A 20,891-nucleotide genomic window follows, 5' to 3' on the forward strand; every position below is an offset into this window, starting at 1 on the left:
GCTTTGTTTTCTGCTGCTCCCAAGATAGGCGCGTTTCCTAGCTGAGTGTTTCCTGCAAGGGAAGATAATCCTCTCTTGTTTCCCGGTATAGGAACCTCCCTTTCCTTGTGATTTCTGTAAGAGGGAGACCAAAAACAACATGGCGCAAGACAGTAGAATAAGAACTCCAACAGCGTCATCCGTGTTGGAGATTAATCGAGAGGACCAGTTGGAAAATACAGAGAAAACATGTCGCCGCCCTTTGTTCCAGTTAGTGATCAGTGCTTGTCATTTCAATTTAATTTCATGATTTTCGCCTTGCAAGGAGTAAAAATATTCCTTTATTCTTCTGTTTAAAAACTACAACTGCTATCTTGAAGATGAATTTTTCAACATGACACGAGCATGGGACAAAGAAAAAATTCTGAGACCCCGACGGGAATCGAACCCATGGCCTCCCAGATACCGGTTGGGTGCTCTAACCAACTGAGCTACGAGAGACTCGTTGTGAGCTAGGCCATTTACTAGGTTGATATGTGACACGCGTCCTGCATACTGCTAGGATCAGCAGTGTCTAAATCATCAAGTTTGAGTAAATAATAAAGATGGTAAATTTTAAGCTCGGTAATAAATAATGAAGATGAATTTTTCAACATGACACGAGCATGGGACAAAGAAAAAAGACGGGAATCGAACCCATGGCCTCCCAGATACCGGTTGGGTGCTCTAACCAACTGAGCTACGAGAGACTCGTTGTGAGCTAGGCCATTTACTAGGTTGATATGTGACACGCGTCCTGCATACTGCTAGGATCAGCAGTGTCGAAATCATCAAGTTTGAGTAAATAATAAAGATGGTAAATTTTAAGCTCGGTAATAAATAATGAAGATGAATTTTTCAACATGACACGAGCATGGGACAAAGAAAAAAGACGGGAATCGAACCCATGGCCTCCCAGATACCGGTTGGGTGCTCTAACCAACTGAGCTACGAGAGACTCGTTGTGAGCTAGGCCATTTACTAGGTTGATATGTGACACGCGTCCTGCATACTGCTAGGATCAGCAGTGTCGAAATCATCAAGTTTGAGTAAATAATAAAGATGGTAAATTTTAAGCTCGGTAATAAATAATGAAGATGAATTTTTCAACATGACACGAGCATGGGACAAAGAAAAATTCTGAGTCCCCGACGGGAATCGAACCCATGGCCTCCCAGATACCGGTTGGGCGCTCTAACCAACTGAGCTACAAGAGACTCGTTGTGAGCTGGGCCATTTACTAGGTTGATATGTGAAACACCTACCCAACCTACACAGTTACGCCGACGACACCCAAATCTATCTGTCTTTCCGACCACACCCACCTGTGTCTCAGGATGCTGCGCTGGGGAGTATCGAGAACTGTGTTGCTGATGTCCGTGCCTGGATGCTTTCTAACCGCCTTCTGATCAATGACACCAAGACCGAGTTTGTAATCATCGGTTCCCGGCAGCAATTGTCCAAGATTCATATCGACAAGATTACAGTTGGAGAGTCAACGATCGAACCTGTGAAGATGGTGCGCAACCTTGGAGCATGGTTTGATTCCCACATGTCAATGAATTCTCACATTGGGAAAGTGTGTAGTAAGGCATTCCGCAGTCTTTATAACATCCGGCAGATCAGGAAATTCCTTTCGGAGGAAACAACGAAGATTTTGGTGCATGCTTTCGTCACCTCACATCTCGACTACTGTAACTCACTACTCTCTGGTCTCCCACAATACCAATATGACCGTCTACAAAGGGTTCTCAATGCCGCGGCACGTGTGGTCTGCTTGCTCCCTAAATTTGACCATATTACTCCCATCTTAAGTAGACTACACTGGCTTCTTGTTCGGTACCGGGTGACGTTTAAGATACTGCTACTTGGTGTACAAGGCCCTTCATGCAAAAGCTCCGCCTTACATCTCTGGCCTTTTGAAGGCCAAGCCTGTTGGTCGGTACAACCTGCGTTCCGATGGCCATGATATGCTAGTTGTCCCTAAGACAATGCTGAAAACTTTTGGGGATAGAGCCTTTGCCAAGGCAGGCCCCTCCCTGTGGAATGAGCTTCCTGTTGACATTCGCAAAGCGTCATCAGTGGAGACTTTTAAAAGTCAATTGAAGACTTTCCTTTTTAAGAAAGCATTTCGCGTTTAAGCGTTTTAACTTTTCAATTACACTGTTTCTAGTTTGATTTGTATGTAGGTTCATTCTAATTTTTATATTTTTATATTATTTTTACATATAGTAAACAGCGCTTTAGAATATTTATAGTTTTAGCGCTATATAAATGTATAAATTATTATTGATATGTGACACGCGTCCTGCATACTGCTAGGATCAGCAGTGTCGAAATCATCAAGTTTGAGTGAATAATAAAGATGGTAAATTTTAAGCTCGGTAATAAATAATTTTTCGGTAATAAATAATTTTTCTTTGTCCCATGCTCGTGTCATGTCGAAAAATTCATCTTCATTATTTATTACCGAGCTTAAAATTTACCGTCTTTATTATTTACTCAACTGCTATCTTTTGCGTGTTTTTTTTTATTATTATTTTCAATGAAAAATGCTGGATCGCTGCAATCGTCATTTCAAAATGAAAGCAATAAGTCGACTAATAACAATTTACATGTAGTTGACGCCATATTCAATCAGTGTTAATTACAACTCAGACAACGACCAATTTACAGCAAAAAAATTCAGGCGTAAGCATACTCTTTGGCTCTTTTGACGGCAAGGAGAAAGTCAAAGCCTAAAACACTCAAGCAATTATGTTATTTCCAATAATTAAAACCTCAACAATTTTTAGTACTGGTAAGCTCAAAATGAGCCACTCAAATCAAGGGCTAGGACTTTTTCACAGCTGTGGTTTATTTTTCTTGGGTACTTGATTACGGCTGCAGTCGCCATTTTGATTACGTAATTATTTTCATCACAACAAGAGAATATGAATCACAATTCGCTTGCTCCTTCAGCAATGTTGCGCAAAATGTTGCAGGGTGTGGTCGCGTCGACAGCAAGAACCCTTTACGCGGAATCCTTCGAGCCACGATTCATGGACGACGTGTTCACGCGTAAAGTCCCGATAGTGATTCCAAATCAATTTCTAGCCAGTAATGGTGAAATAAACCCAGTATACAACATTAAATGCGACAAATGACAAAGGAAATAGAACTCGGGATGCCTTGTCAATGTAGTCAGCAGCCGTTTCCTTTTTGCTGGTTCCAATAAAATCTTCAATCGCCACGTCGTCCATCACAGACTTGTTTGCTTTGCTCGCCTGGTCCGCCATTTCAATGTCGTCATCTTCGAAGCGCCTGTTTTTAATGACATTGCCGTTTGCTGCCGGGGTCTTTGCGTCCTTGTTGGTACCCATGGCAGATTTTATGGATTGGGAAATTTTTCTTGAGATTGGGACACGGTTGACCTGGAAGAGGAAGTCAGAAAAAAAGAATTAAAGTATGGGCCATACGAGAACAAGAGTGACCAATAGTTAAAGATAAGACGAGTGAAAAAAGGCAAAAGGTAAAGCCTGCGTACTAGTCCATCGCAGGTTTACCTCCAACATTAAATTCGCCAGTACTCATTTTATACACCTGGGTGGAGAGAGGCATTTTGAGAGTAAATTGTCTTTTCCAAGAACGCAACGCAATGCCCCAGTCAAGGTACGAACCCAGACCGCTCGATCCGGGCCCAGCGCACTAACCACTGCATGGGCCACGGCGCCTCCCAAGATGAGTGAAAGGTTACTGCCGTGATGTTTGGAAGCCCTGGACTTATACAAATTGGTTAGCGGTTTTGCGCAGACGTATTACTGGGGGAGCGCTTATATCCGAGAAAAAAAAATATCAAAGACTAAAAATCGTAAAAAGTAAGCTGATAAAGGAACAACTGAAAAGCCGTTTCTATTTAAAGTACAGTAGTTTAAATGGAAAACTTGGAAGGGGGAGAGAGAGGCAGATAGGTCTATTACCGCAAAGGGGAGGCGGTGGGATGGGATACAAACGATGAAGGGAGCTTGTGACCGTCATTTTCCGGATTTTTTTAGCTTAAACTTACCTTGCATTTGATTTGTTCTTTATCCTCAGTAGCGCTTAAATTCAAAATAAACACGATCATGCATTCCACCAACGACAGGAACACAAACGCGAACGACACCAACAGATACCAGTCTAACGCTTTCGGGTAGCTGACTTTAGGGAGAGTTCCGTTCAAAGCTCCAAGGAGAAACATGATGGTTAAGATTGTGGTGATTCCCAGAGCCATCCTGTTGCCCATGTCGTCTTTATCCATCCAGAAAACGATCCAGCTAAGTGCTACGACAAAGATGTCTGGAAAATAGACTTGAATCAGGTAATAACCGATTCGTCTTTTGAAGGAGAACGTCACTGTGATGGTGGAGTAGTTTCCTAGAAAAGGAAATCATACAGGATATTTCTTATCTGCTTAATTTTCGTCATTTATTTTATATTCAACGAACGCAACATACTCTCGTAAGTCACTGCGCTTGTTTTTTGTACGTGTCTGCCCTCCCCAACGCTAAATAACTAAACTATATTCTGCTTGTTCCCCTCCTTCCGGGAAGAGGAAGTACTCAAAAATTTTAAATGGGGAATCTCCACCCTAAGGTCCAGACCCTCCCCTACCTTCGATTGGAAAAGGATATCCCTTACACATACTTACAAAAGGGATACCATCATTTTTCTTAATTTTTAACCAAAATAACCTTAAAATACTTAAATGAATCGACTGTTCGATGGGTCTGTTCGAGATAGTTGAAAGGTCTCGTTTTTCCTACTCTTCTGTACATGTACAATGTACTCCAACTCGTGTATCCCAATCCTTTTATGAACCTTCATGTACAGCCTGGAAAAAAATTCCTTTTTCGGGCGGAGTCCCGTATAGTCCACTTTAAGGAGTACCCCCCAGTCTGTTTCAGTTCCTTCAACTTGCATGCGTAAACGCGTTGTGATGATAGATAAAGATTGGGATTGGAAAATCCAAGGATGGAGGTACGGAGAGAGAGGGAAGAAACTAGAGATTGAGGGAAGAAACGAGAGTATGAAGAAGGGAGGGAGGGAAGGAAGGAGGAAAGGAACGAGAAAGGGAGGTAGGAAACGAGGGTGTGAAGAAGGTAGGGAGGGAGGGAAGGAGGGAGGGAGGGAAGGAGAGAGGGAGGGAAGGAGAGAGGGAGAATGGGAGAGAAGGAACGAAAGACAGAGGAAGGAAAAGAGGGTGTAAAGAAGTTAGGAAGAGAGGGAGGGGGAGGGAGTTAGGGAGGGAGGAAAGGATCGAAAGAGGGAGGGAGGAAACTAGGGTGTGAGGGTAGGGAGGGAGGGAGGGAGGGAGGGAGGGAGAAAGGAACGGATGGAGGGAAGAAACGAGGGTGTGGAGAAGGGAGGGAGGGGTCTAAATGACTGTTTGAGCGAGAGAAAGGGATACTATTACCAACCTATGGTGAAGACCTCTATATCTGATGATAGCTCAGCGCCCTTATACTCAAATTGGGCCATTTCTTTTGTTCCTACATTCACATCAGTCGCGTTCCATTTAAACACGATGTCCGCCGTGGTATAGCTATCTGTATTTAACACGAAAAATAATAACCTAACATCAATTTAAAGCACTAAATATATTTTTGTCGAAGTGCTATAAAATTATCAAAATAAAACACGACTTAACTCTCGATACCTGATATTGGTTATTCAATAAACAACGCTATGAATGGATATTCTTTAATTAGCAGCTATCACGTTTCAAAGCTTCATCATTAAGAATATATGTATTTTCACTGGTTCTAATTGATCTGTCGCTGTATTTGCATTGTTTTTTTATTTCTATCATGTACTGTACTTACAACTTCCAAACTTTAGGAGGCAAGTTTGTGAATCGTGTGGAAAACTCCGCAGATCCATGATGCAAGAAGCGAGCAAAGTAACTCTGTGAAAGGTAATAACAAAATTAAAATTTAAAAATAAAACTATGAAATGAACCGTTTGGATCGTGGTAGCGTACGTAGTTTTCGTCGCATCGGCATCAAAATAAGTAATTGTGCTGTCAATAACAATGATAACAACAACAATAACTATATTTTGAGTTTTAATTGGATTTTTTTTTTCACTGAAATCAAAGAAAAGAGTAAAACGTTTGATAATTAAAAAAAAAAACATTTGCACGTTTCGCAGTGATATCTGCGCCATCTGCGTCGAAACTCATTTTAAGAATTCTCATAACCGGCTGGTACGATAATGAGATTGAGTATGAGTACGACTTTTCAAACTTTGTGCTTACATGTATGGATTCGATTATCAAATTCCACACCATTCTCTTACCGATAGTCTCTTACTCAACTAGTCGGCAACAGGGAGGAGTGGAAGGAACGTAAGTGGATTGAAATTCGAAAGTCGTACTCATACTCAATCTCTTTCTTGTACTGAGGGTTTGAATGGGAGTACCTCGATAACACTAAACACATAATTGTTTGCCTCTGTAACATGAAACAGTAAAATTTTAGGCATTTTAACACTCATAGTAAAAAAATTTGACTGTAACAGTAAATTTTCTCCAAAAAGAAACAAAAACGGCTCCAAAAAGGCCAATTTTATTTTGTTTAGTATATGAAGAAGTTTTCGGCCATTTTTCGACGATTTCCGATCGGTTCGGAAAATTTCCGAAAACTGCCGAAGATTTCCAAATACTACCGAAGATGTCCAGAGACTACCGAAGATATCCGAAGACTACCGAAGATTTCCAAAAAGAAAGCCAAAAATTTTTCTCTAAGTTCATGAGTGATTTAATTCAATTTTTGAAGAGCAGATAAGAATTAACAATGTTAAAATTGTTCATGAAAAACCTACAAACACTTAACAGTATTTTTTTCCGAAAACAGTACACATTAAAAAATTAGCCAATGTAACAGCAAGCACTAAAAATTATGAGCAAATAACACTAAACACTAAACCCCATTCAGACCCTCTGTACTGCTTCATGTATCTAAAGGTCCCTTATATCTGTTTCAGATGGGTACATACCCTTTGCTGTATAAGACATCCCCGCTGGGTTGAATACTGACACTACTGTGGATTTCAGCGTCTGGCATCATCATGTTTGATTCACGTGCGTTATAACAGTAAGGATCTGGGACCCAGATATTTTCAATCTCAGCTCCTTTTATGGTAAGGGTGCTGTTTAGTTTTCCAGCTAGACGGGAATCTGTCCATTTTTGTCGGAAGTAGGTGTATGCTTTGTATTCCTATACACAAAGCAAAACATATTGGAAATTGACGGGGGATTACTTGGGGAAAAAAATCGAGAAAGTGAAATATGTTAAATTGTTTAGCACCAGAATTTAAAAGGCTGGAGTAACCCTGAGATTGACTAGCAAGGGGGAGTAGTAATACTCCTCGTCGCTAAAAACTCCAGAAACAGAAACTAAGCACGGGCAGTTGTGGAGCTTTCGGTAAGACTAATAGATGGTTTGAATGGGGCCAGTTAACTGGTAACTCAGAAAGGATTGGTCAAAATTTCAACTGTCGGCTGAGAGATGACGCATTTTTCAGCTGATACTTGTGATCCGCGATCTGGAACATTTGCTGTTTGCAGAAAAATGGGCTGATATTTTAACTGATGTAAAGGGCTGTACAAAAAAAAAAAAACAAGCTAGAAAAACTTGCGCACCATATTCGCTTCTTCTATGTTGCCAAAGGACTCCACGTATATTTCTGCCATGATGGTAGTTGGCTTTCCCTTACCTATTAAAAGAAAAAAAAATGTTTATAGCAATTAAATTCATATTTGTCTCTTTATAAAACAATCCAGTGAGCTAATCAAAACTCGAAATAAATACATGTAGCTGGCGCGAAGCGCGGGAAAATGTCAGCAAGATACCTACCTCGCTGGAACCTCTATTGTTATCTATTGTTTTAAGAACCAATGAATTAACTCGTTCCGAGAGGTAGTGGGCGACTCGAAAATGTTTGTGAGCGAGTTACGATTGGCTTTTGGTATTACATCTGATTGGCTGAGAAAATGGCGCGAGTGTTTTTAAACCAATCATTAAGGGTAGTAATGCAAAACTTACGTAAACGCAAATTACTTACGACACTCAAGTGAAAACCGCTTTAAACCATATTTTCACTACTATCCATTAATTTGTTGTGTAGTTAAAATTAATATCTTCTACTTACCAAAACCAGGTCGTACAGCTTTGTCATAGTCAGTAAAGAATTTGGTTACAACGTCTTCTCCATAACTGAATCTACAATAGTAAATAAAGGTACGTGAGAATTTTTTTAATGCCGTTTGAAATTCCGTGAAGTTGTTGCGCGCTATACATGTACTTTTATAGAGGTACATCTAAAATCACTTTCTACTCCAATTGTGCAGCTGCGCATGCTATGCATTTTGCGCAACAATTTTAACCATGTGTCTGTTCACAACTCTCAATTTCCTCGTAATTTTCTTCGTTCGTTGAACACGGAAAAAGAATCGTGAGAAAACAAGTCGCTCGAGGGAGTGAGTAGACTGTCCACAGCCTGTCTATTTTCGCGCCTCTCGTTTCGTGCTGGCGTCCAGTTCTATCGCCGTTCTTTCCCCGCGCTCAACGATTGAAAGAATACGAAAAAACAGAGGGCTGTGGACATTCTTAGGGGTGGGGGCGGGGAGCGTGCTGCGTACTGCGTGCTGCGTGCTTTTTCTTTCGCGTTGAAAAATAGAGAGGTTGTGAACAGTCTACTTAGCTTCTAGACTATCTGCATTGCGCACAATGGTGCGAAATGTTGTTACGCGCAGTTGCGCAAAACTTTAAACAATTACGCAGCCTGCCTTCTGGCTATAGTCTGTCCAAAGTAATAATAAGAAGCCGCAGTTGTTTCTTTTTTGTTTTGGCTAATTGGTCCGGCTATTGTCACTACTGTAGTTAGATGTACGTAACTGTAAACGTCAATCATTGCTTGTAAAAACAAAAGTATTGTTGATTCGCTAAAATTCAGACGTTTCGAGACTTCTGTCTCTTCATCAGGTGCATAAAAATGCCACATTATGGCATTTTTTACGCGCTTGTTGAAGAGAAAGAACAAGTCCCGAAAAGTCCGGATTTAAGTGCATCAATCATAATTATGTTACACCTTGTTCGTACCACACATGCAGTACACAGTTTCTTGATTTGCGGTTTTTCAATGTTTGCTTGTGGTGTAAGCAATAAATGTCGGGCGAATTTAAATACCACGTATGTGTGTGTGATGACATCAACTGAAAACAGTTACACGCATCATTGTAACGCGTGTCTATGAGGTAAAAGAAAACAAACAAGGATATATATACATAGAAACAACTTATTGAGAAGTACTTACGATCTTGAACAGGCCAATAACAACATGATTGACAAATACGTCTTCCCCAACGCCTGCATTTCGTTCACTGCTTTCATTTTTTTATAGCTAAGGACCGAACAGTGAAAATACATGGTTGAAGCCTTTACAAGAGTTTTACCAATTTTATCATAGTCGTATAATAACTTTCGCTTCCCAATTCGATCGGGAATACACGGCCCCACAAGCTTCTAGCTTTAAACCTCACCGTGTCTAAATAGAGGTAATTTATTTTTTTTATTATTTTTTTTTTACTGTACCTCACACTCACGTTTATGAACTCCCTCTACAATGCTGTCGGTGAATGCCAACAGATCTCAGCCTGTTGCTGGCTACCCTCGCCATACACTTTCGGGGCTTTCGAAAGCGTTTCCAAAACAGCGCGGTTCAGGTAATCATCTGAAGTGTCGTCGGGCGAAAGAATAGTGCTCACATACTGATGCATAGCCGTGCGATGTTTTCAACCATAGTTACTACCTATGATTCAACTAGTTCGTACACAATGTCGGTCGTTTCGATTTTCACCAAATTGATCGCAATATCAATAACTGTTTGTGGAAAGTTAGATAAAAAATTTAGTAATCATTTCTTCTTCGTCAAATCCTCGCGAAGTGCTAAGGTAAGATATACGGATTTCCGTATCGGTGGCACTTTGCTCGATAGAAGTTAAGCTAAGTATGCAAGTTTGCGACCGGTACGTGTACAGATATGAAATTATTGTCATTATTTCAATTTGAAGTCATATACTATAAAAAAGTTTGAAAATATATATTAATTGAAGTACAAATCAAACAAATATCTTCAAGTGGAGGCATGCATATGCGATCGAGTACGTTTAAAAGTAAACAAAGCAATGTTGGCCCATGTAGCTACTTGAGGAATTTGTTTTTGATTTTGATTAAAAGTTTATTGTTCAAATTGACGAAAAAAGTTACGTTAACAACTTGTTCCCGGCGAACCGGATGATCTTTTAAACGAAACAGAACGAAAATACCAAAACAAGAGCTAACAAGTGCGTGATTAGTGATGAAAGCGTCAATCGTCAGACCACAAAAATGCAACAGTACTGAAGAGAAATCTAAGTACTGTAAATCTCACGGTGATGTATGTTTTCAAAGAAGCTAGTATAGGTAAAAGCATGCTATACAAACGAAACTTTAGAGCAAAACCATTAGGATAATTTCAGACAGAAACTTACCTTTAGATCTCTTAAAGTCACGTTTCACTTCAAAACTGCCCCGTTCCAAATTGCTCAACTGTTCTGCTTAAGTGATTTTGCTTGTTTTGCATAAAATTATTAACGTGAACTCCACGCCGAACAATAATTGTGTTCTTTGTTATTTTAATCTTGTTTCCTCTGAGAATTGATAATAGAGTATTTTGATAACAGTCCTTTTGTACTCATGTAGACAGTTGAAAGGAATGACGGAACAATGCCTAAAGTCTGTGAATTGCTCAAGCATAGCACTGATTGGATCTTGATTGTAACGAAATTCAAAAGCCTATTGCATGGACATGCATGTTTAACATTTTTTGTTGCGCAACAAATGATATACGCTTATTATCGTTAAACTCATTCTAGTTGTATATTTCTATAGCTCTCTCGTCACTCAATGGCCCAAGAATCGCCCTTCCCTCCCTCTCACACTCCCTTTCGGACGACCCTTCCGACCGCTCGACGGAAAAGAAACTGGGTCTTATACTTTATGTAAACTTTGTCAAATGTTCAAGATGAGGCTAACTTGATGGCGGATTGGAGGTAGGAAACAGTTTATTGTAGTTAAAGTAGCTTTCTCATTTTAGATGTCAAAGATCTTGTTCGAAACAACAAATCTCGATGTCTTCAATGTTGTGTAAAGTAGTTGTAGTTGATTGCGCAGGAAATTTATAAACAATAATAAGTTTATATAGACTTTTAATATACACTCCACCAGGGTCAGCCGGGGTTTTTAGGTATTCGGTATACAGGGGGATTTTAAATTGGGTATACAGTACTTTTATGCTAAAATCGTGCCTTTTATGGGTATAATACTGAGGTTTTCCATATGTTGGTATTCTGCATGTTGTTGAGGGGAAATTTTGGGTATACTGGGTACATGTTTTTCAGGTATTTTGGTATACCAGTACCCCCTGGCTGACACTGAATATAGTTATAAGTATTCCAAAAATTTTCCGAACCCCCTGATGGAAGGCAACCTCTGTCACTAAACCTTTCGGAATATTTTTAGGGCGTACGGTACTTTTGAGGAGTTAATATTTACAAAGGTAAAGACTGCATTCAAGCCTGGTGTCCCATCAGGCGGGAGCTTGTCCAAGTTTCCATAGCATGAAGCGACTAGGAGCATTTAAGTCACCCCTAGATGGGATGCTTGTCCATCACAGGGTTTTTCCCCAACATTACCGGTATATCTGCCAGTACCCATTTATACCCTTGGGTGGGGAGAAGCCCTATGAGAGGTTAGTGTCTTGCCCAAGAACACAAAGCATTACCTTGGCCAGGGCTCAAACACAAATTTCATGATCAATAGTCTGGCACACTAGCAACGCCTCCCAAATTACTTAAACACTAGTGTATAATAGTATAAATTACAGTGAAGTTTTATCACTACTTTTGGGCAGTCACTATATTTAGGGATTTAATTGTCATTTTACTCTAAGAATTATTTTATTTATTTATTAGTTTATTTATTTTATTAGCTTCGCCTTATAACTTAAGGCAGGGTACCCGCAACAGCAGAGCCAATTACTGCGGGCCCCCCAGGGGGGTACTCCGGCTTGTTAATGACGGGGATGATCGAAGGATTTTTTTGGGTTTGAAATTTTCGATTCCGGATTCTTTTGGGTTGGAAAATTTGGCAAGTATTTTTTGGGGTATCTTGATTTAAATAGGGGATTTTTTTGGGTATTAAAAACGAACTAAAGTGCCTTGGTGCGGCCTTGGCGTATTTATGGTATGATGAATAAACAAAACGAGTGTTCTTTGTGTTATTTTATTGCACCTCCTGGCAATTTAGGGGTAATTTGACAAGGGATTTTTTTGGGGGTTATTTTTGGTTCAGGGATTTTTTTGGGTAATGTCGGAAGAGTAGGGATTTTTTTGGGTCCTGAATTTTGCCTCCATTCGATCATCCCCGTCATTTACAAGCCGGAGTACCCCCCCTGGGGCGGGCCCGAGCCATTAGCCATATCATAATAATGGCAACCAGTGCAACTAGGTAGAGTGTTTAATTATAATGCAGTAGTTACAATGATTGATTCATATGTTTTCATTCTTACAGTACAGTGGAACCCCGATATAACGATATGCCAAGGGGGCAGTAAAATTATATCGTTATATCGAGGAATCGTTATATCGGGGTTCCGTCCCATACATTTTACTATTGCCGGGACATAACATATTCATCGTTATATCGGGAATATCGTTATATCGAAGATCGTTATATCGGGGTTCCACTGTAAATTTATACAGCTGTACAAGGACTTCTTCAACTGAGGAAATTCAAATCTATATACATCATGTGTACATGTAAAGGTACATTTTCTATTTATTGTTTTGTAAAGATAAAAAAAAAACATGTGAAGTTCTAAATTGATGATTTCCTATGATTGGAGATGTGTTTTAAATGAGCTGACTAAAATATAACTATTATAAATATTAGCTCAGTGTAGATGAAATCTTAAACATGTGGACATGTAGCAGGGTCATTTTGCAGTGACGCATCCCCTCATGAATGTGTGCTGAAGTTTTCGGCTCTTGCAACATGAGTTGTCACTGCAACATGTCCCTGCTACTGCTGTGCATGTACATGTATGTAATGTCAGAACAGTACATGATTTTGTCACTACTTGAGCCCATTGATGACCCACCTTGACAACTCTCTAATGCTCATTTATACTCATGAGTGGAGAGAAACGTTGCAATAGTAAAGTGTCTTGCCCAGGAACACATCATTAATCCCCAGGCCAGGGCTGTAAACTAAACCTCCAAAGTCAAAATCCGCTGAACACACTCACAAAGGCCACAGAACCTTTCACAAATTTAACCACTTTAAAAAATGCACAAATTTATTATTTTTCTACAGGGCTCATGTGTTGCAAGTCCTGCTAACTGAGAAAATTCACGGTTCCATATTGTCAGCATCAGAGTTGAGATGGAACAGGAAGTAATCAAAAAAGAAGATAAGGAAGTTGAAGAAAAATATTTAATTTGCTTTTTAAATCACAACCACAAGTGCTACAGTCACTGAAGCTTACTGACTAACACGTTGGTAGCTCCACGACATCACTGCTCCGCAGGTTCTTATTAAAAAGAAACTGTCTCATCTTGTGTCTAAAAAAACAACAACAACAACAACAAAACAACAAAAAAACGTCAGGTTCACGAGCCAAAGTTGCTGGAGTTCAGGTTGGAGATCCTGAACGACCTGAACTAGTCCCTCCTTTAGCTTACTATCTATAATCAACCACCACACTAATAACGCAGCAATTAAATTAAGGCAATGCAAAATGGTAACAGGCTATTGGACGAGTACTTTTATCATCATTATTACTATAAAATTATTTGTGTCACCGTATTTTGTTGCTGGCCACTGGCCTTCATAAAGTTATCGAGTTTATTTCTCCATTTTCTCGCTAGGTTTAATTTCGATTGAGAAGATCTCCACACAGTATAGACAGTGTCTTGTCACATTCCCAAACTCAAGAAGTTCGTTAAATATACTGCGCTGTGCGTCGTATTTCAACTCTCTTCTAGGTGGTTGGAAATGTATTACCCACTGCCTCTCGTGTTTTATATATAAGAATCATCCATGATCAAAATTTTCGATCAGCGCAATACCCCAAGCCTCCCCCCCCCCCCATGGGTTCCCGCTGGGTTGGTTCAATCCTATATTTCCCATTGCAGTCGCTGTGGATTCTTTAAAAAAATAACTTGTCTCGGTTTCCTCGTTCCCTCGCGCATTTCCCACGGTGCTTTCCCCATGTTTCCCGCTAGGTTCCCCGTGCATTCCAAGTGAGTTCCTTGTGATCCACTTGCTTTTTGTCATTTGTCCCCCGTATATTACTGTAAGCGCAAGGCTATTATATTGCCCCATCACCGCTCCAGGAATACGTGTGTGTAATCTCGTTCATTTTCTCGTGCCCTACCCCATACCCGATGTTTTCCCTTGCGCTTTCCTTTGGGTACCGCATTCCCTCGCGTTTCCAGTGTGTTTCGCCATACGCAACCCCGTGAGTTCTCCCATTTGGGTGCCCGGTGGGTTCCCTCCTACGTTTAGGTATTTAAAAAGGTCTTTAATTAAAATATTTCGAACAGACGGTTTAGAAAAGGGACGCAGTGCTCTTAAGTAAGTATGTGGAAGGGTCCCTTTTTTAAAACAAAATACCTTTCTTGTCAAAGTAGTATGCTAAAGGATAGTATATAAGAGATTGGACCTCGGGGCGAATCCTCCCCGTAGAAAACTTTGTTAAATACTGCCTCGGGACCGTACATTCCCTGCGCACACTAATGGATGAGGTCCTATCTTTCTTTGCGTTACCTAGGCCTTTGCATTTCCTCTTGAGTTTTTTCCTTGCGTTTCCCCCGCATTTTGCGATGCTTTTTCCTGAGCACTCCACCATGAGTTCCCGTTGTTCATGAGTTCCCTCTTACGTTCCCCGGCCATTATATTCTGCTTCCCCTCGTGCACTGATTTCCTCGCCCTTTCTCCGATGTGCCCACTGCATTTCTAGCGTTCCCTTCCATTAATGTGCGTTGAAAGTATTCTGATAATTATAGTGTTTTATAGCTATAGTGTGACCCGGTCCATGTGAAGGTACGGCGATAAAGGAGATAAGATTGCTTCCTCTTATAATTTCTGAAATCAAGCGTTATCTTTTTCCTCAGTTTCGACCGTTTTTCTGCAGGCGCGCGAATCTTCCCGCCTGGGACTGTTACTACTATCGTAAGAACTAGCAGCGTCACGTCTTCACATCTCGCATTTCCCGCCAAACACACACAACTATCTAAACATTGATCCTTTATTTTGGCTCTACTTTCTTAGGCCAACCTGTCTGAAGGCAACGGTTCAAGACCATAACTTTGGCCGGACTTGCATGAGGAGGTAAACATTATGCGATAGAAATGTGTCTAGTAATTGTCAGTGTGAATATTTGATATTCAAATGTGCGCTATGTATCAACTGCAGGGCTGTATTTTTTCTTTAAGATAAATTTTTCTGTAAGAAAAATGTTAAGGCGGGGTACACCTGAAGGCCGTTTATCTACCGATTAACGTGGGTTAAATGCAAATCGCTCGTTCGCGTTTTAAGCAATACAAAACTCTATTCTCAAATCACGAATCTATGTTTTGCGGTGTTTTGTAATTTTTTTTTTGGTGATTTTTGGGGATGTTTCGGAGGGGAGATATTTGATCAATTTAGGATTAGTAAAATTTAGAGAAATAAGAAACAATTCGTAGAGGGACAAAATTTCACTCAAATTAACGTTTACCCTCGGCTTAAGCGGAACGACGTTTGTTGCTAAGAACTAAGTCATTTCTGGAGCTTGGCGTCGATGTCTTTTCTTTTGGTTGTTTTTCTGGACTCGGAGCCAAGTTAGAATTTTTAATTTTCACGGGCCTATTGTCTGTTTTGCCTATGCAGGTTCACGTAGGCCGCCATAACAAAGCAAATGCAAAACATTTTCAGAAGAACGCGTGCAAAGAGGCGTTGCCACTAAAATTTGTGATGTACTTCTTTGCCATTGGTCTAATCTTTTTTTTTCCATATTCATGACCACGCAGGTCCGAGATGTTTGTTTGTCAGTCAGAGAAGTTCGCGCACGGGGTAAGATGTGAAGCGCTCCCTTTCTTCACGAGAAGAACTTTGAAGAAGAAGTATCGAAGCCGTTTGGGGAAACGTCAGTCTACACCAGCTTTATTCCATGGTTAGTATGAATTTCTTGACGTTTTACCTTCGAAAGTAATATTTTTACTAAATTACCGGCTCCAAACCTAACACGTGCGCTTGCAGTACTCGGTTTAGGTTTCGTGTCGAAGTTCAAAGCGCCTCCATGGCCAGTTAAGAAGCTGGCGCTGGAAGCATTCGAAGTGCTTAACTTTGTAGCCGTTGTTTCGACGAAATTTTGCTGGACTTGCTTTCATGAAACTATTTCTTTAACGAAATTAGTCTTTGCAAACGACTCAACGCGCATTCATGTTAAATTATTCACTAGGAAACTTGTTAATTCATTAAAGTTTACATACTTGGTTTGTTTCTTACGCTTTTTTATCCGTTCTATTTTCAGATGAAAAAGACCTGAAAACAGCAAAGTCAGCAAGAAAAAAAAGATGGAAAGGATTCAAGCAGGAAAATGTTCGAAGTTGGAGGACGCAGAGATAAGAATAACATTTAAGAATTTTGTGAATTTTAAATCTTTCCGATAAGAAATGGCAGACTTCTAGGATAAAAATGGGTTCAAAATTCTAAAACAGTTTAATTGCTGGGAGTTTGAAGTTTATTTTTCTTGGCTAAAATTATTACATTCGAGTGATATTTAAGCGGGGGAAAACAACGTTAAAATTTGAATTAATTCTGCCATATTTGTCGGAAAGGTTTTAAGAACTTTTTTGTCTGTACAAGTTTTCAAATTTTGAGGAGTTTTATTCTTTAGCGTTCAATATGCTTCGTTGATTTAATTGAATTTCTCGGAATTTTGGATACTTTACGTTCTTGCAAAATTTTTATCTTTTTGTTTTTTGTTTAAATCATTAAAACGGCTTGCAGAAATGAAATCGCTCAAGGCTCCAAAACAATTTGAAAACATGTCCTTAGACAACACACATTGCGCTCATTTTTTAAGGTGGCACTGCATGCATGCTGAATATAAGCCGTGATAGCAATTGGCCTTCTGTAACTATTGGCTACGTGATCATGTCAATCAAAACAAATAAAAAAAGTCAACGCTAAAAATAATTTGTCATGTTTGAAAAAAAAAACGCTTTAATGAAAGATCATTTTCAATTAATAATGTGAATTGTCTGTTTCAGGGCATTGCCCTTGCTCAAAAACGATTGAAATGAGAGGAATCGCGTTTCAACTTAGAAACCTATTGTCACTTGGTGTAGCTATCAAACATTTTTGATTAATTACCGTGGAATTATTAGGGATTAGAGTTTAAAGAGATAATTATTTTTGAGTCGTTCTGATCTGGCCAATTTTTACTTAACAAATTATTTTTGACAATTTTTCAGGTGCGAAAAAAATTATTTATTTTGGTTCTTTGATATAAAATTGAAAACTTTTAATTTGTCTTGTTTACAAAAACGTCACCATGGACCAAAGTTGACCTTTTCAGATATGAATCGTGTGTGGAGGACAATAATCTTGTAGCTTGATTGCGCTTAGTACCTCAACCAAACGCTTGTTATTATTTCTTTCTTCTTCACTTCAAATTATCTCTGAGAGGAAAAACGTTAATGATATTATTTGACCTTTGAATTGGTTTTTAAATTCATTCAAGTTAATTTTGTTTCAGTATGACGAATAAATTTCTTCAAAACTTACCAAGAAAAATCTCGACATTAATTTTTATTTGAAGCATTTGTTGACATGATCACAATACATTCGTTCGTTCGTTCGTTATATATTTTTTCAGTTTGGGTTTTGTTTTTTGTTTTTGCGTTTTGGACTAAATTTCGTGTAAATTAATTTTTTTAGCATTCCTTTTTGTATTGAACATGCAGAGCCACCTTAAAATAACTTTACAAGAGAATATTGGGTTTCTGAAATGATCTTCGTTCGTTCACAAACAATAATTTATCGGCCTTTAAATTTGTTCTATTCTTAGGCATATCGATACGGAAAACGTTCGGTTTCCTGGGAGGGAAATAAGCATCGAAAATCAATCAGAAACCTACATATTCTCTCGTTACATGTATTTTCAGTGAGGCTGTAGTGAATTATGTCTGGTTTCAAGTAACTATGGCTAGAAACGATCGCGTCGAAATAGGAATAATCGCTAGATCGCTTGCTTTTTGAAATGAAAAATCGATCCAATTGTCTGATTCTTCCAAAATATTATCGATACCATTCGTAACTAAGGAACATTTTTACTTTTTAAATATGTAGCTCAAATTTTCTCTGAACTTCCAAAATATTACTATCGTTCGCAACCGACGAACTTTTTTCACTAAAACATTCACTATTAGATCTATTACTTTTCAAAAATGTAGCTCAAATTGTCTCTTTTTCTTCTAAAATATTGTCATTCGTAACTGGCGAACATTTTTACCGAATATTTTATCTATTAGTTCTTTACCTTTCAAATATCTAACTCCAATTGTATGATTCTTCCAAAATATTATCCATCATTCATAACTGACGGCCATTTTTAACAAAAAGATAATCTATTGGTTCTTTTACTTTTCAAACATGATGCTCCAATTGTATATGATTTCCAAATATTATTGCTATTGTTCGCAGCTGACGAACTTTTTTCACTAAAAAATTCACTATTAGATTTATTACTTTTCAAAAATGAAGCTCCAATTGTCTCTTCTCCTTCAAAAATATGATTGTCATTCGTAACTGACGAAAATTTTTAGCGAATATTTTTTTATTAGTTCTTTATGTTTTTAATATATAGGTCCAATTGTCTGATTCTTTTTAAAATATTATTGCTTTCGTTTGAAACTAACGAACATTTCTACCAAAAATATTCATTATTTGACTTTTTTACCTTTTTATCTTTTACTAAAATATTATTGCTGTCGTTTACAGCTGACAAACATCAGTAAAAGTATTTACGGTAGCCATAGGATATATAGTGATATTTTTTTAGGTATTCCTTGAAAACCAGACATTAATTTTTAGAGCCTCACTGAATGTATCTGAGCTTTCGTCAAAGCCAGTTTCTGAATGCTACACAGGACAAAGCGCAAATGTTTTTGAAGAAAGTTGTTTTGTTTTTTGTTTTAAAAAAAAATCAAACTATTAAATGCGTTTTATTTTTATGAAATTACTTTCACAAAAACTGCGCCATAGATTTATTTCAATTTTGCTATGATATTTATGCTTCGTCTTGCTTGTTCTTTGTAGCAAACCGAAGCGAATGGTCTTGACATTGCTCGATTTAATTTCTTGAAGGTAGCACGGCAAGCCATAAACAATTCTTTTTAATTGCTGACAATTATTCGGATTTTTAGTTTTTCAACTCGGCTAAAATGTGACTAAAGCTTGTATCAAAATTTACCAAACACTAGATCGAAACTTTCTTGGTAGCTTTGTTTTATTTATATCGGACTGATCCAGTTTATGGCTTGCGTTTGCTATCTTCTTGAAATATAGTGCATGATGATATCACGTTAAATGGTAATGCCTTGAACGACGGCCAGCTAGAAATCTATTTACGGATTCGAGACGAACAGGTTAAAATTAAGACAAATGCAAAGTTTCTGCACACTTGTTTGAACATTGATGAGGTAGGACATTTTGAAATCGCAGTAGTTAAGAGGGTTTGTATAGTTGGGTCTCAAGTTATCCGGTTATATAAACTTTCTTAACTATTTCGATTTAAAAATGTGTTTACCCTCTCAATGTTGTGCAGAAACGTTGCAGTTGTACAAATTTTAACCTGCTCTTCTCATTTTGTAAATGGATTTCTAGCTGCTCGTCGTTTAAGTGCAAGCTATTTAACAAGACATCATCATGGAATACACCATCTTGTACACAAACGACTGTATGTTCGACGAAGAAATCGTACGTTTGGAATCAAAACTTTTTTCCGAGAGCTAGTGTATAAGATGGTGTATATTGTAATTTTTTGGCGGGAAAAATTCAAGGGGATACCCTCTTAAAATTTTTGTCAGAAAAGTTGTCAGGGGAAACGCTGTGCAAATTTTTCCAAATTTTCCCGCCAAAAGTCTTAGTATATATAGGAGGAATTTTTTCTTCACACCTTTGTAATTAATTGAATTTTAATAAACTAATTAAATAATGCTTTGTGATTTTGTTTTATTATTGAATTAAAGTCATTGAATATCAATAAAAGACACAAAAGAAGACTTTAAAACATGTTTGATTATTATCACTTTTATTGTGTGGATCAAATAATACTTTATTTACCGTACAAATTATAATATAAACGATATTGAAATATTACACATCAAAATGTTTTTTTTTTTTAAAAAAAAAAAAAAAACGGCGCATGCGTATTTTAGGCGCCTTTTAGGTTTTATGGCTGGAAAAATAACATGTATTTACTGACAGTGATTCAGAGGAGGATTTTTTTAAAGAAAACGGCGCATGCGTATTTTGAGCGCCCGTATTTTTTCTAAGTTTTTTGGCGGGAAAATTTAAAATTTTGACATAGGTTTCCTTGTAAGGAAATTTTCGCAGTCAAGACAATGATTACAAAACTTTATTTGGGAAAAAATGACTATGTAAAACACTGAAGCAAATGTAAAAAAGATTAAAAAAAACATTTGTAAGAAATTCCGAAATTTCAAATTCTTCTTTGTCGAAAAAATTGAAATAAGAAAA

The 20,891-nt window shown here is 38.3% G+C and overlaps 1 protein-coding gene across 1 annotated transcript; it reads right to left on the reverse strand.

Annotated features, from left to right (window-relative positions):
• Positions 1-2,435: 2,435 nt before the first annotated feature.
• On the reverse strand, positions 2,436-9,437 carry LOC144667505 (gamma-aminobutyric acid receptor subunit alpha-6-like). Its single transcript, XM_078528932.1, has 8 exons — positions 9,355-9,437; positions 8,191-8,261; positions 7,682-7,755; positions 7,036-7,256; positions 5,862-5,944; positions 5,457-5,585; positions 4,064-4,413; positions 2,436-3,431 (listed from the first exon to the last, which is right to left on the reverse strand). Exons 1-8 carry the CDS (start codon positions 9,429-9,431, stop codon positions 3,111-3,113), a joined length of 1,326 nt encoding a protein of 441 aa, XP_078385058.1. The 5' UTR covers positions 9,432-9,437; the 3' UTR covers positions 2,436-3,110.
• Between the last annotated feature and the right edge of the window lie 11,454 nt (positions 9,438-20,891).

Source organism: Oculina patagonica, chromosome 10 (assembly GCF_052425735.1).
Source record: "Oculina patagonica isolate OP01 chromosome 10, crgOcupat, whole genome shotgun sequence".
In the NCBI taxonomy this organism is placed as follows: Eukaryota; Metazoa; Cnidaria; class Anthozoa; order Scleractinia; family Oculinidae; genus Oculina; species Oculina patagonica.

Excerpts from the sequence above, each read along its gene's own strand:
- LOC144667505 (XM_078528932.1), bottom strand. The coding sequence starts at position 9,431 with ATGAAAGCAGTGAACGAAATGCAGGCGTTGGGGAAGACGTATTTGTCA. Across the intron at positions 7,257-7,681 it reads ACATAGAAGAAGCGAATATG|GAATACAAAGCATACACCTA; the intron begins GTGCGCAAGTTT and ends CTTTGTGTATAG. Across the intron at positions 5,945-7,035 it reads GATGTCTTATACAGCAAAGG|AGTTACTTTGCTCGCTTCTT; the intron begins GTATGTACCCAT and ends TACCTTTCACAG.